The sequence below is a fragment of the Gopherus flavomarginatus genome, chromosome 10, assembly GCF_025201925.1.
Source record: "Gopherus flavomarginatus isolate rGopFla2 chromosome 10, rGopFla2.mat.asm, whole genome shotgun sequence".
Classification (NCBI taxonomy): Eukaryota; Metazoa; Chordata; order Testudines; family Testudinidae; genus Gopherus; species Gopherus flavomarginatus.
Window position 1 is genome coordinate 50,184,564 of NC_066626.1, and position 26,676 is coordinate 50,211,239.

General features: G+C 38.3%; 1 protein-coding gene across 4 annotated transcripts in view; it reads left to right on the forward strand.

The window, feature by feature from the left end:
- BAZ2B (bromodomain adjacent to zinc finger domain 2B) overlaps window positions 1-26,676 on the forward strand; it is a 276,520-nt gene that overhangs the window by 175,579 nt on the left and 74,265 nt on the right. For all 4 annotated transcript variants that reach the window (XM_050969152.1, XM_050969151.1, XM_050969150.1 and 1 more), the window contains 9 exons: window positions 190-298; window positions 563-664; window positions 9,770-9,980; window positions 12,888-12,980; window positions 13,101-13,162; window positions 24,022-24,087; window positions 25,249-25,314; window positions 25,994-26,038; window positions 26,286-26,318. In XM_050969152.1, the coding sequence (XP_050825109.1) occupies window positions 190-298; window positions 563-664; window positions 9,770-9,980; window positions 12,888-12,980; window positions 13,101-13,162; window positions 24,022-24,087; window positions 25,249-25,314; window positions 25,994-26,038; window positions 26,286-26,318 (787 nt within the window). The remainder of the gene's footprint in view (window positions 1-189; window positions 299-562; window positions 665-9,769; window positions 9,981-12,887; window positions 12,981-13,100; window positions 13,163-24,021; window positions 24,088-25,248; window positions 25,315-25,993; window positions 26,039-26,285; window positions 26,319-26,676) is intronic.

The following is a 26,676-nucleotide window of genomic DNA, read 5'->3' on the forward strand; positions in this document are numbered from 1 at the left end:
ACAATGCTAAAATGTATATTTTTTTTGCTAAAGTATCCTAATACAATGCCATTTTTGCCTACTCATATTTCTGCCTTAATCACTTTATATATCTGTCTCTTGACTTGAATGTAAAATTAATAAATTAATGTTTATAAATTAGTTCAAGAAATGAGTGTTAACACACACCTAAATTTACTATTACTGCAGCTGGCAAAGAGAAACACGAATAAGGAATTTTGGTGGTCGCCTTCAAGGAGAAGTAGCGTATTATGCACCATGTGGAAAGAAACTAAGACAGTATCCTGAAGTGGTAAAGGTACATACTTTTTTTCAATTTGTATGCATTCTGGTACCATTAAGCATGTGTACAATAAAAAAATGCACTTCTTCCTCAAATAAAGTTCCTTGATACAAAATGTCTTGTGAAGCTAATGTACCTTAACCTGTTTCTAAATTGACCTATAGAGGCATATCCCCTTGATAGAATGTGCAAAACATTTGACTCCTGACGTTAGCTGTACATCAAAGCTGGGTTGTAATTGTTTAAAGCCTGAAGTGGAAAAATATGTGATTTTTTCAGTATCTCAGCAGAAATGGAATAATGGATATCTCAAGGGACAATTTCAGCTTCAGTGCAAAAATAGGAGTGGGTGACTTCTATGAAGCCAGAGATGGACTGCAGGTATCCACTTTTTAAAAAGTAAAGTCTTTGATCCGAGGAGTAGTAACATAAATCTAGGTGAAGTAATTTTTACTACACGCTGGAACACTGCCTGTTGTTAGTGAATTCATTCTTATAGTCATACATAGTACTTTACAGTAGCTTCTGTTGAGAGTTGAGGGTCTGATCCTGGGAGGTGCTGAAAATCTGTGCTCTCACTGACTTCAGCAGGAGGTTGTAGGTGCTCAGTATATCCCAAGATCAGCTCTGAAATTATAGTTGTCTAATAAGAAGGTGCTTTGAGCTAAGTATTTTATAAGAGGACATGTTCAGATACTACTTAGAGTAGAAATTTTTTCTTATTGTGTTATACAAACTCCATAGCTGTAGAAATTCTGTGTATGTGTGTAGCATGGTTCTTTTCATATTTTTATCCGTCGAGGGTATCTAAAATACATACTTAAAACACTGCTATTTACTGTGTAAAGACTACAGTATTAGCTTTTCTGAAGGATCCAGTTTTTATGCACAGTTGTATGAACAAACATTCTACTTGAGTGTGGCAGAACTCTGCTTTGCTTTATGTGGATAAAGTAGCCACTTCACAGAAGAATAAATTTATGATTGAACTGTGTGACACCGCCATCTATTTTGTCCAGTTTAGGGACTTTCTTTTTTTCTTGTGATCTCATGTCAGTGAATATATTTACTTATTGTTAAAAATAACTCTTCCTTGGGTATCACCACATGAATGTGGACAGACATCAGGAAAATGCGCTCTACAATTCCTGGAATTTCAAAACACCTTGCCAAGGCAGTTGAGTCCCTGTAGGATTATACATCGTCTACAAAACATGCATAAACGTTTGTAATAAAACTGAAGCCATGCCAGATCGCTCACTTTGGGGTGGCGTTGGCTAACTTCTGGCCCATTGAGGAAGCTAATGTTGTAGGCCCCTTGTACATCAGCCACTGTAAACCCACGATTGAATAAGTCAAGATCAATAAATCATGTAGGTATGTACCTTGCTATTGAACCTCAGTTCTTTGATTTAAGTACCTATTAGTTTCCTGGACATCATGTCAACCCCTCTTTTTCTTTTTCTTTTTTCATCTGTTATATTCTTCCCATCTCACATGTCTCCACCCTTAGTTACTTCTTTCCACACCTCTTACCTTCTATCTAGTGGGATGTACTGCACTCCCTGCCCTCCTTTGGGACTGCAAAGCTTCAGAAAGGAGGAACTGAGGAAGGACCACAGTTCAGTCACAAGGCTGGGCAATGAATTATCCCAAACCTCTTCTAAATATCATTCAAGAATTCCAATTTTTACTCTGCACAGGTCAGAGCAGTTTTACTAAGAGAAAGAAAAATGTCATGAAAGGGGAGGCTAAAACACAAGAAGTAGGTATTAGCAAACACTGCTCTGTTCAGAATGGTGGTATAAATGGCCTCAGCACTATTATCACACCCAGATGACACCTTCCCATGATACACTGTTAAAAGACATTGAGATTTCCAGTGATCTCAGATTCCACATGTACATTCTTATGGCTGGATTGTCCCCAGCGTATAATAGGTGGGCAAGGGGATGGGGGCACAAGAGGCCTCCTGCCTTGTGCACCCTTACAGGTAAAATGCTAAATACTATTGGGTATGCAAACACTGCTCTCTCCTAGCTCCACTGCTGGTTGGTCTAAAAGAACTGGGACCTGGCCTTATCTTTACTCCATACCTTATAGCAGAACTGGTAGGGTGCTGGGAAGGAGCACACACTGTACCACATGGGAGGGTGGCAGAACAGGCTCTGCAATGTGCATGCCTCAGGAACTTCAAGAGAAGTTGTGGCTAGTTCATCCAGATTTCTTTCTAAAGTGCACCACTAAAGCATTGCTCCTTCCCCCTCAACCCCTTGCTTCCAGTGTAGAAGCTAAACTGTGATGCTTGATATGTAACTAGATAATGCACACTGACTTAGTCAAAGACCAAATCCTGACAAGCAAACAGAAAGAATTTGCAGATTCCTCAGATTGAAACTCAAAGCTGCTATCTTCATCTTGGGTGGAGGAGGGAGCCATTTCAGAATCTTGGAAAGCCCTAGCAATATCTGCCTTCTGGAGATATTAGACTTATAGTGGATCTGTACAGGATGTTTGTCTTTGGAGAACAATAATTATAGGTAAGTAATTTATCCTTTAGTCACTAGGGAGACGCTTTTTTTATTGTAACATAGGTGTGCTTGGGATAACATCTTTGGTGAGAGTAATGTTATTTGTTCACAGTAGCTAAATTGTCATACATAATCATACAAGTTATTGTATATTTTCAAGTTCTTACACTGTGTGTGTGTGTGTGTACACTATATGTATGTTGTCTTATATATGTCTATATATGTTTATGCTTACAAGCCCAGATCCTGCTTCTAGTTTTATTCTATACCTGTTGGTACTTACAAAGCATGAGACTAATATAGTTGGTGTGCAATGTGATTACACAATGTCTATTTCTGTGTCATTACCACCATTTTTCTTGTAATTTATCTGTGTTGAAGGTAACTTGTGAGTGTTATGTTACCTAACTTTAAAGTATGCCAATCTGCATTGGATAGCACAGACTAATCTGATCCATTTCAAACTGAGGTCATGAACATTTGCACTTTCCAGACATAACTGGCATGTGAATCTTATATTTGTTTTTTCTTGATTTTTATCTGAAATACTATTAAAACTGTAAACATTTTAAATAGTAAGTCTAGATTTTTTTTTTTTACTAGAGACTTAGGTTGTCTCTTAAAATCAACCCACTAGATTTAGCAGATTTGTTTTTACATCTATTTTTTAATGACAAAAATAAATTTTAGCATTCCACATTAGCATTTTTATTACATGTGGCATCAGTCCAGCTTTTGAATCAGGTAATTTTTAGTGTGTATATTTTTGTGTTTCTAGTCTAATCCATACATATTTTTTAAAATATGGCATTAAAGAGAATATATTGCCTAAAGGCCTAGTATGATTAAGAAGCTCTAAAATTATATTTATACTTCATGTATCAGATTTTAATTAATTAGATTATCATGTAAACATTTGAACTAAACTGATAACAGCTAACATACCACTTACAGTAAGTCAAACAAAAAATTAAACTAGTACTTAATGAAAATGGTATCTGTACGTAGGTTACTAAAATTTAGTGTCCTGTTGTAATAATGAAAGTTCCAATACTTCATCTGTATCTTTATTGGTATAAAAAATTATCAGTTTTATTCCAGGAATTTGCTAATCTGCTGATTCCTCCACTTTCTACAGTTTTTGGCCTTTTACTGCTACTTTTCATGTTCTTGTCTCTGCCTTTCTTTGAGTTCGTTGACATATCATAATCCAGGTTATTGTATCAGTCTCATCTGATTGTGAGCACTGCAAAATTCGAATGGAAAGATGGAAAAAGATGCATGGAAAACTATTTATGATTTTGATCCTGCACTTACTGAAATTCTTGCCAGTGACTTCAGTGTGATAGATTTTTCTGAAGTTTTTCTTGATATGAAAAATAATTTTAGTTTTACAAGATGATTTGGAGATATTTTTAGGCTCTGTCATTTTTTAATAAAATCCAGAAGCACCATATCAATAGCAAATTTGGAATAAACGATAACTTCAGGTAACTATACTATAAAATTCAGAATGTGGTTTGATGAGTTGTAGACAGTAGAACATTCCAATCTAAATTTTCCAGGTTGAAATCCACCTATATTTTCCTACTGTATTAACAATGGTATTTCTTAGTGCTTTTCAGTACAGTGAATTTAAAAAAAGAATTTGAAAGCATAGTAATCTCCTAAAGTTTCTTTTTAGCTCAATCAGAGATTTTTTTCCTAACTGAAAACAAAGAATGTTTTAGGTACATAATGAAGGATTTCTATATTATGAAAGGAACTGATATAGTTGTCATTTACAGTACATTTTTAGACTTGTACCAGTTTTCTAAAAAAAGGGGTACATAACTCCTAGTTTTCTAGCTTAAGATTAACAGGGACTTGAGCCAAGATACTTCGTGAAAGTATTAATAGATGCACGGAATAAGTTATAGAGGTAAGTAACTGAAGTATATAATATTAAGGATAGAAACCATCATTCATTCTTATCTGTGGAATCTCTACCTTCTTGCCATAATTAAGGAATTAAAAATGCCTGTATGTTTTTCTATGGAGAAAGAAGGGAGGGGTAGCAAAAAAGTGAGATTAAGATTTGTTTTTAAAATGTAAACTTGTTGGGTTGGAGGAACTCTTTCTTCTTGAATGCTAGTCTAGATACATACTCCATAGTTGGTGAGCACACATCTCATGTATATGCGTTAGATATTGCCGATTAGACAATTCTCTGGGGGTGTGTGACACATAGGACCTTCCTCTCCATGTATTGCCATGTCTCTGTTCCTTTTCTACTGCTCATGGTATATATCAGAGCAACTCTCCTCAAATTTACCTCTGCTTTGGCTAGCTAGTGTTGTGAGTTTAGTCAGATAGGTGCACATGGAAGCCACATGGAGAAAGAGGCCCTTCCGCAAGGTTGCAGGTGGTGTGGGACACTATGCTCAAGCACAGCAATTCCCCGGGCTTTAAGAACTGCCCATCGTGCGAAGCAGTTGTGTTTCTGAACGACCGACACATGAGGTGTCTGTTTTTGTCTCAAGAAGGACATGCCTGGGGGTACTGTGAAATCTGCAGGTCTTTCTTGAAGTGGACCCAGCGCTTCATGCCTGAGGCTTTTCTCATGGAGCAGGCAGTGAGGTTGGTCTCCAACTCCAGATTCCAGGCATATAGGCCCGCAGGGGAACAAAAGTTGTTGAAATCGGCCCCAGTGTAGACTTCAAAACTGTCTGAAGCTGCCTTGTCTGGAAGATATACAGGATAAGTCTACACAGCAACTAGACACCAGTGACTGGCTCATGCTAGATGACTTTGGCTCACAGGGCATGAGCTCCATGACTGTTCCATTGCTGTGTAGGTGTCTGGGCTTGGATTGGAGCCCAGGATCTAGGACTCTGCTAGGCGGGTGCGTCAGATACAGGGCAGACTTGGACTGGAAGCCTTTGAGGAAGAAGTCCAAGATCACCCTCCCCTGATCCAAAATAAAGACCACATAAAACTAACAGCCTGTCAGACACCAAGGATGCCTCAAAACTTAGAAAACATTCCGTGAGCACCAGAGCCTGCACCCTCCACCCCGAGTTGCCACAGCTGTATAAGCCTTCTTGGTACCAAGAAGTCAGAGTGGTCACTGGCTACTTCACTACCTAGTAAAAGTTTGATTTTGGTACTGGCCATCCTGATGCTTTCAGCATGCTTTCAGGTATCTGCGCAGTCACTGCTATACCAACCTGCTGGGGCTCCACCACTCAGGGCCTTATCTCTGGGGCCTGCACTTATATGCGTCATACTAATTCCTGATGCTTTCCAGATTCCTGGACCCTGTGGCCTGAATGTTTCCAGCACCCAGTCATGTCCCTCCTGCACTCATGGGATGGGCACAATCTTTTCCAGAGGACTGCTGTCCTCTGACTCAAGACAGCCAACAGCTGTCCCCAGCCTGATCCCAGGACTCAGCAGTCTTGATGTCTCCCAAGGAGTCAAAAGGTGTGTACCCATGACTTAGGGGAGAGCCAGATACTGCTATGATGCGGTATGAGGATCGCCGGTTCTAGGCACCGGTGTGTCTCATGTTTTTTGATTTTGGAATGTAGAGCAGGTGGCCCCATGGGGATTGTCGTACTATCCGAACCTGCAGGTTAAGACTGTCACCCACGCACCTGAGGTTAGACCCATCACTGCTGCATCCCCAGGGCCACCCAGTGGCCTCAGTGCAAAGGACCCAGGATGAAGGTGGACTGACATGTTCACAAAATGCTGTATGTTGGTGTAGGCTGCTAGTGACAATGCAAGATTCACATGATGTGTGTTGCAGTCCATACTCTGATGTCTCTTAGGTGACTCGAGTGACAGGAAACTGCTTGGGAGTCACAAATATGCATACAGACTAGCACTCTTAAGAAGAAAACGAGGGTATACACCTTTATGGTAACTGGTGTTCTTCGAGATACATATTCCACTACTTACCTCTGTGGCTGCTACTATAGAGCTCTGAGACCATGGATTCTCACCCTTTATGCCCTTGTGGAATGTCACATGCACTACCCTTAGGGGTGCTGCTCATAAAAAATTCTCCAGCGTGTGTACACTGGACATGCACTCACCAACTGTGGAATACATATACAGATTACACACCTTGAAGAACATTTGTTACTGTAAACGTAAGTCACCTCATTTTCCGGTTCCTAAAACCTCTTATGTTATGTTATAGCTGTGAAATACGTACTTTGATGATATCATTTAGATTACTTTTATCCACTGCCTGGGAATAGGTCTTCTGCTGTGTCTGTTTAAAAACAAAAAAGAGAAGTATGTCTATAGATATATATGTGCTGGCTAGTGATCTAAATGCTAGACTGGGTCCCAGGAACTCTCATCCGGATCCTCAGGTGTGTTAGAGCATCACAAGACATAGGGGGTTACTCTTGCATATGAGTAGTGTCAAGGCTGGTAGGAGTGATGGGATAGAATGATTTGCACTTCAGCAATCTTCAGCTATATAACAGCCCTAAGAGTCGATTACTTAAAATAAGATTAAAATAAGTTAGAATAGTCTTGCTAAGTCTCCACAGCAAAAAAGTGTGCTTTTACATTGATTTAGCTATCTTAATGTAAAATCTTAGTGAAACTGAAAGTTGGTACTAAACTACGTAGGAGTCTAAATGGAATAGCCAGATTCCTGTTTTTGAATAAACAATGGTTCCCAGAATTCAGCAACTTCTAAAATGATTGTAATTGACAATGAGATTTCAGCCGGCCTTTTCCCAGTTTGTGCTTACTCATCCAACATTCTTCAATACTTCAAGAAGACCAAAAAGAGAGTGTTCCTTTAGACTCTTGTTTTAAAACAATGTCATGTCCTGCATTCTAAAAAACTGGATAATATAGATACAGAAGCAGAGTATATCTGATGTAAATCAACTTTCCTTCTGTTATGGTAATATGTTGATTTACGCCAGTGGAAAAATCCTGTCCATAGAATCAAATATGGCATGGAAAAGCGGAATCCATATGGCTTTCCTTATCTTTAATGATGAAGGATTTTTCAAAGGTGAACGTATTTGAATGTAGGTGTCCCTCAGTTTGTGGTGTCCTTTATTGGAAACAGTACGAAAGGAGAGCAAACACCAGTACAGCACAGTCTGGACTAGCCTTGAACTATGATTGATTTTTGTTCTTCTGTTTCTGAATCTTATTGTGCTTTCTTTTTCTCACTCATGAATAAGCATATGAGAAGTTGTCTGCTAGGTTGCTGGTTGGTATGGACAATAAAGAGAGACAATATTTAGTCTTGTTTACATGGCTCAAAAAGACAAATAGTCGGTGATGAACTACAGGGAGAGATCCCTGAGATATTAGATACCTGAAAAAGAATATACTATATATATTATAAATGGTACTCCTGCTGACAGATATTTAAGGTACTTCTTTGGCGCGAGTGGTACAGATACTGATTTTGGATTGAGAAGTCTTCAGTCAGTTTTTAACAAGGATGGATTCTGCACTTGGTGCTGGATATCAGTTAATGTATGCCTCTTGGAAGAGCTGCATGCTAAGTACAGTATGGATTCTTGTGATATCTTTCTTCATAGTGATTTGAGATTTGAAAAATATCAGTGCAGCTTCTATTAGCAGCTACTTTTGGATGTGAGGGTCTGGTTATTAAAATGTTCCTTTTACAGAATGTTCTATGAAACATTTCTTAACATATTATGAAATGTTAGCATAAATAATTAAAACATAATTGACAAAATAAATGAACAGAGCACATTTTGTGGTTGATCATGCTTGATTTTATTGTTTGTGCACTTATTAATTCACAAATTCAGTATTGCGAATCAACTGTATTTTTTTAAAAAGTAGATGTGACTGGCTTCATAGCTGCTTTGGCAGACATTTTCAGAGTCCTTGACAAGCTTTCATTAAGTAAATAATGATGTGCTCCCAGAAGTATTCTTAGCTATCATTTCTTCCTATCATTCCAAAAAAATTGGAAAAGCAGTGAGAGATACCATAGTTCCAAATAGATCAAGCTCAGTCAAGCAAGATCAAATAGATCAAGCAACCGTTTTAGTTAACGGACAAAATATGAGGTTCCCCCTTGTGTCAATTAAATGAAAGCTATCTAAAAACTAACCTCTTGGTATTACAGCAACAGGAATTTAGGATGAGGATAGGTGCCATGAAAAATTAAAAAGGGTTGAATTTAGTGCTTCTTAACTTGTTCAAGAGACTACAATTTCCAGAGCTTTGAATTAAGGTCATAGAGCAGATTATAACTACTTGAAAACTTTTGATTAGTTTTTAATTTTAGTTGACTGACAAATTAATTTTCACAGTAGGTGAAAACTAAAGTTTACTAAATAAAATCGCATGGTAGAAATGAGTTTGTGGTTTTTCAATTTATTTGTTATAAAACTGAAATATCCAACCCTCCAAAAGTAACAAGTAAAAATCACAATTAGTTCTCCTGCTTTTACTGTTTTTCTTATATTCTATAAATTTCAGGAAAACAATGGTCTTTACATTTAGCCTGTCAGATTTTTAAACATCACATTGATTAATGGATAAGTGCAGGTGTAGTAGTTAAATTTGAAGTTTACAGGCTAAGGGAAAATCTGTTCTTCTGCCTAACCTAATAATTTGAGCATTGGGCTATTTAGGCAAGAGAGAACTAGAAGCAATATAGTAGTGTCACATATGTAATAACAAATGGTGTTTTGCTAAGTAAATTAGCTTTGAGATCTTGTAAGTTGTAGTGGTAAATTGTGAAAATGCTTTTGATAAATCCCACAATATCTATGCAATTGCTCTGTGTCACCGCTGTCATTCTAATACTGACTTCCATGTTTTTGTGTAAATATATTTACATATATAGACATATGCATTTTTGCATGTCTGACCAGATCTGTGAATGTGTGTTTTTGTTTTCTTTTCACTTTTATTTATAATGGCTATGAAATATGTTAATTAAAAGGGTATGCAGTGGTGTCTCCTGAAAGAAGAGGAAGTCATTCCTCGTATCAGAGCTATGGAAGGTCGTAGAGGACGACCACCAAATCCAGATAGACAGCGTGCTAGAGAAGAATCAAGAATGAGGCGTCGCAAAGGCCGACCTCCAAATGTTGGTAGCACTGAATTTTTAGACAACACTAATGCAAAGCTCTTAAGGAAGTTGCAAGCTCAAGGTAAGAAATTTGTTATAGTTTCTACAACCTGAAAGTAATGATGTTCGATTTTCTTAAAGGCAATTATTACCATGTATTTCTGCTACTGTACGCCCTTGCAAGTTGCTTTTCGAAATCTTGTCAAAAGTGTGACCTTGACCTTCAGTTTAAAGCCAAGTAGGCATAAGCATGCTTTAAAGAGAGGTGAAGAGGGGGTGTATGTGTGTATGTAATAAATGAATAAGCTTGGGCAATATTAACTTTATTTAGATTTGTACAGTGTAATAAGAGCGGAAATCTGGGTACTACTGACAATTTTTTAAAAAATACATAAGGATATGAGAATCTGATCCTAAATATAAGCATCAAGCATGTAACCTTCATCGCAGCACTGTTCTTCAAAATTGCGTCACATTTTCCTAAAAAAAGTTAATATTCTACAAAATTCTCTTAAGGCTCAGGGTTATTTTTCCTCCAGAGTTTCATGATTGATCTGGCCTAGATAGTGAATGTGGACATATGCTGTCTGTTTGCGGTGCTGCACAAGATTCATACTTAAAATATCTAAGCCTTTACTACCTCTTTGAGAGATTCATTGTGCCTTTTTTCTCTGTGCCTGCAAAGAGCATTACACAACAAAGAACCAGTCATTGGAGATGATTGAAATGTTCTGCCTGAACAAACAGAGAGGATGCATTTTTAAAGATACCAGTTGTAGGTAGTATTTTTGGCTTGGGGCTGGATATCAGGTAAGGTAGCTAGATCATTTTCTGTCTCATTAGAGGCCACTAAGCACCATAGTACTTGTTGCTTGTATATTGCTTTCAATCTGATAATCTCAAAGCAATTTACAAATATTAACAGTTTAAGGCTCATGACACCCCTGTGAAGGTAGATATCCACTTCATTTTACAAATGCAAAAACAGATGCTAGAGAGGTTGTGTCTTGCCCATTCAAAGCCAGAATTAACCCAGATCTCCTGATTTGCACTCCGACCACTAAACCACAATGCCTCCTTTTTCAGCCCTCTACCTATGGTATCAGGGTGAGAGCAAATTGGCATACATTTCCTCAGTAGTGACTATTTCCTCACTAGTGACTTCAATGTATTACTAAAAGACACCCCTCCCTGTGCCCTGTTTCAAATTTTCCTGTTGTTTGAGATTTCATAGAGGTGTCCAGATACTACACTGAAAGAGGCCTTGCAAGCAGATAGGTATTTGGAGGCACTCTCTTGTCTGCTTTTCTCCATTCTTCAAGGACAGATGATTCTCATAGCCCATGGCTACAGGAGGTTCTTTATATGTACTATTGGACCTATTATGCCTGTTAAAGTCTACCTTGGCTTCCTTTTCCCCACTCAGGTTCTTAAGCATTGAGAGTAAAATCCATTTCGACCTGATGTTTTGTGATCTCAATCTTTCAGAATCTTTTTACTAATTAATAATGGTATAGACTAGGAACTGCTAGTCCAATCAGAGGCATTTTGTCATTCTTCCTATCAACTGTTCTTTGTCTCCATGTTTTTGGATATGTCAATTTCAAAGAAAAAAGTGTTTTTAGTGGAGGGGCTTCAGGCTCATTTCATGTGTGGCATCCAGAATTTTTCTTAAGCATGTTCTAATTCTTTGAACTGGCCATACATTTTCTTACATGAAGAATTTATAAGGCATTCATATTCTGCAGAGAGATGCCTATACAGTGTGTGTTATAAATACCTGGATGGGTAGATGGTAACTTTTTATAGGTTGTGTAAATATTCCTTAGAATTTGGTTTGGTTTTGTCCCTCACCCCCATGATTCTAAGATGGCTATATGAAAATGCACTTAGTGTTGGCCTAACTCTGTTCCCACTGAAGTCAACTGGAGTTTAAGCACTGAGTTCGGTGGAAGCAGAGTTACATCAGTCCTGAATGTGTTTGAAAATCCTACCCTATATATACAGTACCCGCTAACAGTTTATTTTGGTCTGTACTGCATCTTTAAATCCTTATACGTCATCTCTCTTATTTCTGTGGGAAAACATAAGTTTTTCAGGCATTTCAGATATCACTGTTCTGTAATTCAGCATCTGATTTTTTTTTTCAGTTTTCAATAGCTTTTACATGAAATACTGATGTATTCACTTAAAATACACTTAAAATATTCCTCTTTTTGGTTACACGATAAACCGTCCATAAACTGACATTTTTCTTTTTTTCTTTTTTTTTTAACCAGTAGACCTCTTCACTGTTATGTCACTCATTTTCAGCTCTGCTGTTTTACATCCTCATCTTGTACCCTGAAATTTTATTACATTTTTTCATATACAGAGAGCAGCCATATACTTCTAGTCTAAATTACTTATCTTTTAGATTAAGGGAAAATAACAAGAATGAAAAAAAGTAATGTGTCTGTGACTCAGGTTGAAAATTTAACTCACTTGAGTACCACCTTACTTCGCAAATAATCTCACTAAAATTAACAGAACTATTCAAAGAGTAAGATTTACTAATCAACATGAGAAAGAGTGGCAAAATCTAGCTTTATGAGAGTGTACTATGTATTATGTGCTATCTGAACTCTCTCATGGGATTGTTCAAAAAGGATTATAAACTATATAAACTTCTAAAGAGACAGAGGTGGGTCGGTATTTTTTGATTGAAAGTAAATCATTTTCGTTTTTCAGAATTACACAAAATTTTTGTGTAGATAACAGAGAGCATCCATGTTCATTTGAGAAGCTGTTATAGGTATTTGTTTATAAAAGAGATCCTGGTATAAGAATTCTATATTTAAACATTTTCGGGATAAATTTGTGCAAGATAAACTCACTATTTTCTTTGTCTCCTCTTTCTTTATGTGAAAATGTCTGAACGCATAAGTTAGATCTCTTTTGTGAGACAGTGCTATGACTATGTGCTTAATATTTCCTCTTTGTTTTACAGAAATAGCTAGGCAAGCAGCACAAATAAAGCTTTTGAGAAAACTTCAGAAGCAGGAACAGGCTCGAGTTGCCAAAGAAGCAAAAAAACAGCAAGGTAAGTAGTAAACCTCTAAAAGATTGTGCATACTTGCAGATGAGCTTTAGAGTTGTCGATATTAGGTTACTGTTCTTCAGTCATTTTCTGCTGATGTTACATTTTTTGTTTTACTTGTAGCTATTATGGCTGCTGAAGAAAAGCGGAAGCAAAAAGAACAGATAAAGATAATGAAACAGCAGGTAAATGTTGTGTGTTCATTAAATAAGCTCTATATTTTATTTATTTACTTAAACTAATGCTTTCAATATATTTGATAGGTTTTACAGTGTACTTGTTAAAATTTGAAGTTGTTAGTTATCTAATTATAACGAACATATGTTGTATTTTATTTTGAAAGACTAGATCGTGCAGCCCTTACTCATGTTGGTGAATCTGTCCCTTGTGTGATCATTTTGACTTCAATGACACTACGCATGTGACTAAGGGTTGTGCAGCTGGCCCTCCAGTTAGTTACATGCTCAACTACTCTGCGGCTCTATAAAAAGAAATAGTGATATAGCTGCTTATGTAAACATTGAAATAGCTCAGCCAAAGCAGCTAGAGAGAAAACTGCCAGTGATTTTGGATTGCTTAAGAACAATTATATCTAAACATAGTGATGAATTAAATTACACATTGCTTGCTTTTTAAATATAAAATTATTATTAAATATTGTTATATCAAAGGCTCTTACCCATATGTAATACTTTCAACAGCAAGAAGATTTTTCATATTTAGCCATTAATAAATTAAGCTACTTGTAGAAGCAGGTTTTTCATCCTTTAAATAAATATCCCAATAAATGAAGTATTAAATGAATGCTTTTGAAGCCTGACATTCTAAAAACAATTATTTTACTAGGTTTCTTTGCATTAATTCTATTCCCTGCAGTGAACTGGACACATTAACTTCTGAAATAGCGTATGATGCACATTGTGTTTTTGAAGAAAGTATTTAAATTATTGCTTTTTGCGCTATTTTAAGTTCTGTATTCATATCGATATAGAAACTTCGTTGTTTGTGTAGAAGCTTAAATTGTGTGTGTTTATGGTTAAAACCTAGGCATTCTGATTTTTTTATAGATAACTTTATTAAGATTGTAAGGATATGCTGATGAGTATTTCTTTGACTGTCCTTGTAAGAAAATGAAACACAAAAGTACCTTAATTAATCTGTGTGTGGAAAGAGGAATCAGTGTTTACTCGAGATTTCCATTTTAATCCAATAATAAAACCCAACCATGGAGCTAGTGGAAAATATTCAAGATGAAATACCTTGCACTTTTTAAACAGGCTTCACCAGATGTCTGTGTAAGGAGGGATTTGTTATCACATTCTTGATACCATATCTTGATTGTAATCTGTGAGAGTGAACACTGGTATAAATGTCTGCCTTTCTGGTCTATTTCTGCTGTGGATTTTATTATTATTTACATTGCAGTGGTGCCTTGAAGCCCCAGTCATGGACCAGGACCCAACTGTGCTATGTGCTGTAGAAACAGAACAAAAGGATTGTCCCTGCCCCAGGGAACTTACTTATCATAGCGTATTGCTGAGTAATTGCTTTTGTAGCTGAGTTATTTAAAAAAAGGCGCTTGTGTTAGGGTATTGCTCAGCATACTGAAAATGTGCCTGTAGCTCAACCCTAATTTAAGTGAGGTATATCTATATTATTTATAGAATCTTCCATGTAATAGGAATGTGCATTCAGGTTCCACAGGAAACAAGTAAACCCAGATCTCTCTGTATTTCTTTTTTTTTGCTTTGAGGAGTCATTAATGGGGATGAAATAATGTGTGCTTTCATCGTCTCACCATCTAGAAATGATTACAAGTCAGGCTTGACTAAAGCTGGCTAAATAACATATTTTTTGGTTTGTTGGCAATTTCAAAAAGTGTTTAAAAAAACTGGGTTCAACTGAAAACCAACATTTTTGAAATTTTGAGGGAATCAAAAAGTATAATAATAATAATTTGGGTTAAATAAAACTTTTGACCATTTTTAAATATACATGCCATTTAAAAATAATTAAGGAATTTTTTAAACTAATAACATTCAAACGAAACAATCAAAAGGTTTCATTTTGAAAATGTTGAAATATCTTTATACGTTTTCTATTTTTCTTTCCTAAATGAACATTTCAGCAAAATTGACACAAATTAAAAAGTACCAGTCCTCGCATGGTACGATCTGGATCCTGTGTAGTAACAACACAATCCTTCTGCTGTTGAAGCACACTTCAACTTCAAAACTTTGAGAATTCTAATAGTTATTTCTCTACAAGCAGCATTAATTCTGATCTTAGTAACAAGTTGTAATGAAGAACTGTGTCCTGTTTTGTTTCTACCTTAAAAAAAAAAAAAAAAAAGTCAGAGTTATGCAGATGAATGAGATTACAGAGAATCTTGTTGGGTACATTGTTGGTATTCGAATGCTGGAAGTGAAAGTTTGTTTTATGTAGACATGAGGAATCTGAATTAATTTTTGTGGGCATTGTGATTTTTTGGGTGGTAAGCTGTGGTGTGAATGTTAATATTACCTTAAGTGGTGATTTCCTTCATTTGTAGTGATTTCGTTAGATAGATAGAAAATGTACTCTTGAATATCCTTAACTATAACTTAACACAGCTTTGGATAAGGATTTCCATGTGTTGTTTTTTTTTTTTTAATGCACCTGATGTGTAAAGACTGTGGGAAAGCAGCTCTACTGTGACAGACAGAACAAAGCAGACCATAGCAAAGTTGCTCACTGCAGTGGGACTCTCCTTATTCATACCTTTGAATGTCTCTGTACATTAGGGAGGCTGGGAATGATAGCTTAGTGGGATATTGTTATGGGGATGTAATGTAAGGGAAACCTTTTACCCATGTTGAAACATTTTACTAACTAAAGTTTAGCGTAAAGAAAAGACCCTTTCCCTGGGCACCCATTTCCCTCCACATGCCCTGCCTCCTTTCTCTCAACACCCCCATCTGCCTTTTTCTGCAGATCCACCCTAGATTCTCCAGTAAGTCATGGACCTAATAAGGTTCACAGGGAGGTACTTTTCAGATAACTATCTATGTATCTTTCTTTCTACATGTCCTCTGTGATTGCCCTGTTGCTGCCAAGTGAATGGGAAATTGGGCAAGGAGTCAAGGAGAACGAAAGATTTACAGGTGATAGCTAACTGAGAGATGGAACTGCTCACTCCTAAGGAGATACTGTCCCTGTCTAACAGACTTCCTGAAGTTTGCCGTAGTGCAGTCTTGTTTGGACTGGGGCTTCCCTGGTTTAAACAGAGACTGGCAAGCGGCTGTAGTTGGGGCACTGGGGAGACAGAGGATAGTTTAAGAACCCAGGAAGGGTCACGGCAACAGAGGAAAAAGGACTTAAGCCTCTTGCTCCAAAAACATAGGACTCTACCAAGTGACCTAGCGTCTCCGCTGACTTAGCAGTATATGGTCTATGATATGCAGTTGAGCAGTTCTGATTAGGGCAGTAGTGTTTAGTGAACCGTGGAACAGATTTTAACATCCCTGCTAATGCTGAGTAGTACTTTATTCTTTGTGTAATACATGGAATCAGTTGGGACCACTCTCAGAGTAAGGTGCTACTCAATCATTATGAGTAGTAATATCAGAATCTTGGCCTCAATATCTTAGTAAACATGATGAATACAAAAAAATAAGTTAATAGAAAGAGATTACCTATTAAAATAGCACTTGAAGATACTGGCAATTGTGTGCATGAGAGTAAACCTCTTCAGTCCGAGTTAACTTAATCAGTTTATTCAGACAACTGCAGCGGCACAGGAGCCAGCAAACAGAGCTGCTAACAGGGGAGTTTCAGTGGGAGTTTCCAGGGGGAGGTTGCAGGGGAGACCAAGGCAGAGAAACCAGGAAGTCAGACAAGGGAAGGGGCAGGGGTCTGCCAGCAGCCCAGGGCTTGTTGGTGGCCTGTGGTGCGGTGTGAGGCGTGGATTGCCAGGCACAGAGTTGGAAGGGTATGATTGAGGCAGAGGCAGCAGGTAGAGATACACTGAGGATGACTGGATGCGGTAGCTGTGGCATGTACATGGTCCTGGAGGGGGCACCTGAAAGGAGTTTTGTCTGCATGAAGTGCCGCCTGATAGAGCTGCTGGAAGAAAAGATAAGAGGACTGGAGATGCAGGTGGAAACTCTGGCTGAGTTTAGAAGGGGGTTTGAGCAGATGATGGAACACAGACATGATGAGGCACAGGGGATAAGCTCAGACGAGCGGATAGAAGCAGGACCAAAGAACTCTGAGGAGGGGCTGCTGGGTGAGGAAAGTGGATGGTGGAAGCATGTGACTAGGAGACCCAGGCAGAGGAAAAGACGGGCCAGCGATGGAGAAATAGAACTAAGGAACAGGTTTGCTGAGTTGGAAAATGAAGATGGAGCACAGCAGGCTGCTGAAGGAGAGAGGGCAAGGAAAAAGAGACGAGCAGCTAGTCCTGCAGAAGGAGGGGAGGAGTCAATGGAGGCAACACCAAGTATGAGCCCTAGGAGGATTGTAAGGGCGAATACAAATCGAGAGGACTTGCGGCCAGCTAGTGTGGGGGATAGACCGGAGAATCACACTGTCGCCAGGAAAAGGCAAGTCTACGTGATTGGAGACTCTTTACTGAGAAGAATAGACAGGCCTGTAACTAGACCTGATCAGGAGAATAGAAGGGTGTGCTGTCTGCCAGGGGCTAAGATACAGGATGTGAACCTGAGGCTGAATAGGATCCTAGCGGGAGCGGGAAAGAATCCGTTGATTGTCCTTCATGTGGGAACGAATGATACGGCTAGTTACTCGCTGGACTGTATCAAGGAGGACTATGCCAGAGTGGGGAAGACGCTCAAAGAAATCGAGGCTCAGGTAATCTTCAGTGGGATTCTGCCGGTTCCTAGAGCAGGGCGACGAAGGAGTGAGAAGATTATGGCTATCAACAGATGGCTCAGGCATTGGTGTTATAAGGAGGGCTTTGGGATGTACGGTTATTGGGAAGCGTTTACGGATAGACAACTGTTCACTCAGGATGGACTTCATCTAAGTAAGGAGGGAAATAGAATTCTAGGATGGAGGCTCGCCGACCTCATCAAGAGAGCTTTAAACTAGGAAGTTGGGGGAGTTGGTTGGGAGATGTTCAGGAGATCTCCACGCCGGAATATAACCTGGAGAGGGAAGTAAACAAAGTGAGAGGGGATACCCTTGCGGACCAAAGAATTGATCCAAGGAGGAATAGTGGAGTAGAAACCAGAGTAACGGGTGATGCTGGTGGTAGAAGGTCTGTGCACGACGGGGGAAAGAATGTCACTGATGCCAAACGCCAAAAATTAAAATGTCTGTACACTAATGTGAGGAGCCTAGGTAACAAGATGGAGGAACTGGAGCTACTGGTGCAGGAAGTGAAACCGGATATTATAGGGATAACGGAAACCTGGTGGAATAGTACTCATGACTGGAGTACAGGTATTGAAGGCTATGTGCTGTTTAGAAAAGACAGGAAGAAAGGCAAAGGTAGTGGAGTAGCCTTGTACATCAATGATGAGATTAACTGTAATGAAATAAGAAGCGATGGAATGGATAAGACAGAGTCTGTCTGGGCAAAAATCACACTGGGTAAAAAAGCAACTAGAGCTTCCCCTGAGATAGTGCTTAGGGTGTGCTATAGACCACCGGGATCTGATTTGGATATGGATAGAGACCTCTTTAATGTCTTTAATGAAGTAAACACAAAGGGGAAATGTGTGATTATGGGAGACTTCAACTTCCCGGATATAGACTGGAGGACGAGTGCTTGCAAGAATAATAGGGGTCAGATTTTTCTGGATGTGATAGCAGATGGATTTCTTCATCAAGTAGTTGAAGTACCTACGAGAGGGGATGCCATTTTAGATTTGGTGTTGGTGAGCAGTGAGGACCTCGTAGAAGAAATGGTGGTAAGGGACAACCTTGGTTCAAGTGATCATGAGCTGATTCAGTTCAAACTAGATGGAAGGATAAACAAATGTAGATCTGGGATTAGGGTTTTTGACTTCTCGAGGGCTAATTTTAAAGAGTTAAGGAAATTAGTTAGGGAAGTGGATTGGACGGAGGAACTTGTGGATTTAAATGTGGAGGAGGCCTGGAATTACTTTAAGTCGCAGCTGCGGAAATTGTCGGAAGCCTGCATCCCAAGAAAGGGGAAAAAAACCATGGGCAGGAGTTGTAGGCCAAGCTGGATGAGCAAGCAACTCAGAGAGGGGATTAGGAAAAAGCAGAAAGCTTACAGAGAGTGGAAGTAAGGCGGGATTAGCAAGGGAAGCTACCTTGGTGAGGTCAGAACATGTAGGGATAAAGTGAGGAAGGCTAAAAGCTGCATTGAACTGGACCTTGCAAAGGGAATCAAAACCAATAGTAAAAGGTACTACAGCCACATAAATAAGAAGAAAACAAAGAAAGAAGAAGTGGGGCCACTATACACTGAGGATGGAATGGAGGTTAAGGATAACCTAGGCATGGCCCAATATCTAAATAAGTACTTTGCCTCAGATTTTAATAAGACTAGTGAGGAGTTTAGCGATGATGGAGGGATGATAAACGGGAATGTGGATATGGAGGTGGATGTTACCGCAACTGAGGTAGAGGCCAAACTTGAACAGCTTAATGGGACAAAATCGGAGGGCCCGGACAATCTCCATCCGAGGATATTAAAGGAACTGGCGCATGAAATTGCGAGCCCGTTAGCGAGAATTTTTAAGCAATCGATAAACTCGGGTTGTGCCGTACGACTGGAGGATTGCTAACGTAATTCCTATTTTTAAGAAAGGGAATAAAAGTGATCCGGGTAATTATAGGCCTGTTAGCTTGACATCTGTAGTATGTAAGGTCTTGGAAAAAATTTTAAGGGAGAAAGTAGTTAAGGACATAGAGGTCAATGGTAATTGGGACGAATTGCAACATGGATTTACTAAAGGTAGATCGTGCCAAACCAATCTGATCTCCTTCTTTGAGAAGGTGACAGATTACTTGGATAAAGGAAATGCGGTAGATATAATTTACCTCGATTTCAGTAAGGCGTTTGACACGGTTCCACATGGGGAACTGTTAGTCAAATTGGAAAAGATGGGGATGAATATGAAAGTTGTAAGGTGTATAAGGAACTGGTTAAAGGGGAGACTCCAGCGGGTCGTATTGAAGGGTGAACTGTCAGGCTGGAAGGAGGTCACTAGTGGAGTCCCTCAAGGATCGGTTTTGGGACCGATCTTATTTAACCTTTTTATTACTGACCTTGGCACAAAGAGTGGGAATGTGCTAATAAAGTTTGCGGATGACACAAAGCTGGGGGGCATTGCTAACACGGAGAAGGACAGGGATACTATTCAGGAAGATCTGGACCACCTTGTAAACTGGAGTAATAGTAATAGGATGAAATACAATAGTGAAAAGTGCAAGGTCATGCACTTAGGGATTAATAATAAGAATTTTAGATATACGTTGGGGACGCATCAGTTGGAAGTGACAGAGGGGGAGAAGGACCTTGGGGTATTGGTTGATAGCAGGATGACTATGAGCCGCCAATGTGATATGGCTGTTAAAAAAGCAAATGCGATTTTAGGATGCATCAGGCGAGGTATTTCCAGCAGGGATAAGGAGGTGTTAGTACCTTATATAAGGCGCTGGTGAGACCCCATCTGGAATATTATGTGCAGTTCTGGTGTCCCATGTTCAAGAAGGATGAATTCAAACTGGAACAGGTCCAGAGACGGGCTACTAGGATGATCCGAGGAATGGAAAACCTGCCTTATGAAAGGAGACTCAAAGAGCTTGGCTTGTTTAGCCTGGCCAAAAGAAGGCTGCGGGGGGATATGCTTGCTCTATATAAATATATCAGGGGGGTTAACGTTAGGGAGGGAGAGGAATTATTTAAGTTTAGTACTAATGTAGGCACGAGGACGAATGGGTACAAACTGGATATTAGGAATTTAGACTTGAAATTAGATGAAGGTTTCTAACCATTAGGGGAGTGAAGTTCTGGAACAGCCTTCCGAGGGAAGTAGTGGGAGCAAAAGACTTATCTGGCTTTAAGACTAAGCTTGATAAGTATATGGAGGGGATGTTATGATAGGATAGTTTAATTTGGGCAATTGATCTTGGATTATCACCAGATAAGTTTGCTCAATGGTCTGCGGGGAGATGTTGGATGGGATGGGAACTGAGTTACTGCAGAGAATTCCTTCTTGGGTGCTGGCTGGTGAGTCTTGCCCACATGCTCAGGGTTTAGCTGATCGCCATATTTGGGGTCGGGAAGGAATTTTCCTCCAGGGCGGATTGGCATGGGCCCTGGAGGTTTTTCGCCTTCCCCTGCAGCGTGGGGAATGGGTCGCTTGCTGGTGGATTCTCTGCAGCTTGAGGTCTTCAAACCAATTTTGAGGATTTCAATATCTCAGTCCTGGGTTAGGGGTTGTTATAAAAGTGGATGGGTAGGGTTCTGTGGCCTGCCTTGTGCAGGAGGTCAGACTAGATGATCATATTGGTCCCTTCTGACCTATGAGTCTATGAGTCTATTTAGAAATTTTTACATGGTAAAGGACTGTTTCATCTAACATATACAACACAGTGTCCTGTTTTTATGTGTAATGCCCAGGCTAAGTATAGTCAAAATAGAATTGAATTAGTAAAGAAAGGAGAGAAAAAGAATTTGAATTGAGAAACTCAACATATAAAATTTTAGTCCACTCTGCAGCATAGTAAAAGGGTAAGAGAATGTTGGCTTGTATCTGGAGGATATTATGTTAGCTAACTTATAAAAAAACACTGAGTATATTGGTACCACATTTGTGAAATATGCAGTGTAGGTCACGTTAGTTGAAGAAAAATTTTGTTAAAATGGAGAAAATAAGGGTAGGATCCCAAAATAATAAATGGAATGGAGAGGGCTTTCATATGAGAGCAACATTTGGTAATTTTTAAGATTTGAAGTGCTATTGTCCCTAACCTAGCATTTATATGGTATTTCATTCAGCTTGATCTACTCGAAGTTGTTAGATTAAAATGAGGGGACATAGATGTTATTTAAGTATGACTTTGGCATACAGCACGTAAGAGGCATTTTTTTTAGAGCGATTGGTGAATTGATGGAATGATTTTCCAGTTGAGATGGTGCAGTCAGTAGTATTAAAACATAGGTTGATTGCCATTTTGCACTGTACACTGGGGCTACACCTTAAATATTATTTGGAAACTGCAGCTAGGGCAGAATGCAACTACCTTCCTGCTCATAGAACAGAGTTTCATCCACAGGGTACTCTGTAACTAAGCTCTTTTCTCTGGGCTCACTGCCTCTGTCCCTGGGTGGTATAGTGACATTTGCAGGTAGCTGAGATGTTTGAGCTTTGGATAGCCACATTTTAAAGAAATCTAATTAAATATACTTATGATAATAAAACTGTGGGTCACTCTAGATGATTAATTTTGTGCTTTTCACACTTCTCTTTTCTGGGAGGTCAAGGTATGGTTAAGAGGGAATTTCCCTCTCCCCCCCACCCCCCCACCACAAACATTAAGCTTTTTTGGCATGTGTTGAGCCTCCAGCACAGAAAATATAGTGACTTTTTTGTTTTAAACAGTTTAAAATTCAGAAAGTTGTAATAGAGAACATAGAGGTGGCAGAATATTGTTTTTAGTAACCTGTTCCAACCGTAGTGGTCCTGCTTCTGGTACTGTGCAGGAACCGTCACCATGCCCCTGAGACGAGATGAAGTTGACTCTTCTTCATGACATATTTATTCTCTGGAGACTCCGGAAACTACAGTGGTGATGTAATTTCCAACACACAAAATAGAGAGTTGATGGCTCGTATCATACTCAGACTTTTCTCTTCCAGGTGCCTTGATACTGTGTCCATTTGAACGCTTGTCTGTATGACACAGCCTGATGCAAGCTTCTTTGGCATTCCTTGGAATAAGTTAAGGGCTTTGCTATGCGCTGAGTTCTGTGGTTCAGATTTTCTCCTGTCTGTCCAGATAACAGAATGGAAACACCTCCATCCGTAGACGTGCTCTGCTCTTTTAATTGATGTGCCTCAAGCAGCTGTTCTGAGACAATAAACCCTTAAATAGGATGCTATAAGGTTTTCAGTTGCAGCATATACTATCTCTGTTTACAAATCACAAAGTATACAACACAGGACATGTACAATAAAATTGTCCAGTGACTGCATTAGGCTCCCCCCATTCCTCAGGAGCTCACAGGCATGCTGACGTCTCTGAGAATGACCTTGACTGAAAGTGTTGTGGCCGCTGTTTTCCAGACTTATTTATTTACTTTTACTCTGTAGTGCATAACTTCACACACCCCTCTGAGAAATAAGTAAGGTTGTCCAAACTCAGGCTTTCCATCTTGATAGGTTAGTTTCCAGTGGAAATAAAAGTATACAGCACTTAATTGTGCATACTTCATCCAGATATGATATGGCTAAATATTGGCTGCTGCTGGGTAGGTACTTTGGGCCATGCAGTATGCTCAGAGGTACTGTGTGGTCCCAGGTAGCAAGATTAGTGGAGGTTTAAGAGTGGCTATGCTCCCAGCCTCCGGATGTCTGCAAGAGTTAAGCAACAGATAGCAGGGAACAATGAGGATTTCATAGCCCCCAGCATTCCCTGCATAAGCAGACTGCGTTAGAGCACTCCAACCCCTATTTCTACCCATCCCTACACCTCTCTACCATTGCAAGCCAGGATTTGGCCTATACTGTATAGTTTGTACTGTCATCAGGGTGCTTCCTTTCTCTAAGTTAGTATAAGAGAAATACAGTTGTCACTGCCTAAACATAAACCCACAGGCATAGATTCCATTTTCAGTGCTTTCATCAAATATTTGCTAATGTTAATGTAGAACACCAAACACAGCCAGTTGTAGTTCAAAATAATCAACTGGAATCTGTGTAAAATTCAACAAGTGCTCATGTCTTTAAAAATTATTATGGCTCTTTTCTCACTTTTTTTTTCATTCATGTAAAAAAAAAATTTATATACTTTTTTTTTGTTGTTGTTTAAAAGAGTTAAAAGATGTTTTTCCCCCCTTGCAGGAAAAAATTAAGAGAATTCAACAAATCAGAATGGAAAAAGAACTTCGGGCTCAGCAAATTTTAGAGGTAGAAACAATAAACTAAGCATATCTTTTTTAAATGTGTTCATACGTTTCAAGAACATTATAATTAAGAAAAAAGTCTTAACTGCATGTTTGTCACAACTGGATTAAAGTAAGATCTGCTTCAGGAATTCCATAGTCTTGATTCAAATTGTTAACTGTCTCACTATTTCAGAAATTCTAAGAATACTGATCCTTAATTTAAATTATGGTCCGAATCCTGCAGTTGCTTACACATATGCTTAATTTTAAACACAACAATTGTCTCATCAACGACAAAAGGAGTACTCATGCTTACAGTTAAGCAAATACGTATTTGCAGAATTAGGGAGTAAAATAGTATTGCAATCTACTTTATATGGAATTTAGTTCCTGACTGTGGAATGGATTTAAAACTTTGTTTTAAAAATTAAATTACAGTATCAAAGAAGGAAAATATTTAACATTTGTCTGTGAAGTTGATATTTGAACAGCATGATTCTGATCTTCAGAAATGTGCATGATCTGTTTTTAAAAGACATAAACTTCCATATTGCAGATGGTTGCTTCATATAATGTAACCATGTCACATACAACTAAATTAAAGGAATTTGAATTTAAGATTTCTGTTTCAGATCTCCATTTCTGATCTGTCTGACAACAGATTTCTTTTTGGTTTCGGTTGTCTTATACTAGAACTAATATTGATACATATTAAATGGATGGGAATATTATTCCCAAAATGTGTTGATGAGCAGTCCGTATATTGGCTTCAACTGAACATTTTCAATTACATTAAATATGTATTTAAAATGGAAAAAAGTGGTAAACCATTGATTGCTAAAGTTTTTAACCTACTGTTTTATATAATAATTAGAATTTTAATCTCTTTCCAACCATACTTAAAAAATAACTATTTTCTTATATGCTATGTATCTTGGTTACAAATGTCCAAGTAAAATAAATCTTGAATATGACTTCATAATTCTGGCTTGACTTAAAAAAAAAAGAATTGTGAACTTACTGATAATGCAAAGTGTACTGGGGAAGAAATCTGTTATATTGTACACATAATATGTGGTATTGTTTTGCACCTTGTGAAGCATGTAGTTTTATTTAGTCTGAGATTATTTTCAAGTTTTAGTGGTGTTGTTGCATGACCTTGAGACCTGTTTTGCATGCACAGGCTAAAAAGAAAAAGAAGGAAGAAGCGGCAAATGCCAAATTATTGGAGGCTGAGAAACGAATAAAGGTTAGTTTAGATGAGCATCAGAGTTTTTATTTTCCAAAAATAAAAACCGTGTGATTGTGCATAATAATTGTGAACTAATATGAGAACTGTAGGTATGGCAGAATCTTTTTTGATAAGGTATTACATCTGTAATAGAAATGTAGAGTAAGTACTGTGCATATGTGTGTGTGTGTGTCTGTGCGTGTGTGTGTATTTACATATATATGCATATGCATGCATGTATATAATAATAAATAGAAGTGTCAATACTAGGGTTATCTGTACCTTATGCTTGGCTTGAGCAGCTTTTGACATACTCACTAAACCCTTATATAATAGCATTGCATACAGTGTCTCTTCTGTTTTATGTTGAGTATAATGAAAAACTGTTGCTACTTGTGTAACGTTGTGGTCAAATATCCCATTTATCCCTATCAGTGCTGAAAAACTTACTTACTCTAATTGGAAATCCATGCACTCTCAGTGTAGCCAAATGTTATTGGCATCTCTTGAAGCTCCTCCGTTCAGTAAATTTTGTAGCATAAACTGTTCCTATATTATGTGAAGTGTTTGAAAATAAAGGAGTGAAGAGAGAGAGAATGCAGATTCTTCCTATTTTAGCATGGCTCAAAAAATTGCATCTTACTGTTAAATAATAATTGTCAGGTATTTGAAGCACCTTTTTGTTCTTATGTTTAAGGAAAAAGAAATGCGAAGGCAGCAGGCTGTTCTTCTGAAACATCAGGTTAGTATGCATATAGTTATCAGAACAGTAGCAAATGCTAATTTTTAACTTCTGCTTAAGCTATTTGGGGGAAAAGTCTTCAAAATATTTTTGGTATAAATTTCTGATTTTGATTCCTGCATAAGTTTTTCTTTCATTTTATGGGTTATTGACTTGCTTTGGTGTTGGGGTTTCTGTGGGGGTTATAAAGTGGTTTTATGACTTTGTGATTTCTGTTTCATAATGTTGTGCCAACTCTTTCTACCAGGAGTTGGAGAGGCATAGACTAGATATGGTATGGGTATGTTTATTTTTGTACATCTAACACCGCATTGTGATTTGGTTGTGATATGGTTGTCATAGCAATGCATAAAATGTAGCACTGGCTGCTGTCATATTACATACTGCTGCATGGCTTTACAGCACAGTGCATTGCATACATCTGCTTGTCTTATCTATTAAAGAAAAGAAAGTATGACTTGTCTCAGACGTGTTATAAATTGAATTCTGCGATCCATATATGAGGCTGTTGACTGGAAATCTACATTACTGATGTCACAACCTGAGTTGGACCATTATGTAAAATCAGGGATGAATTTATGCAAAATTAGCATTTTGCCTTTAATAGAAAAGCACTGTACGAATTTTGCAAGTCTTAT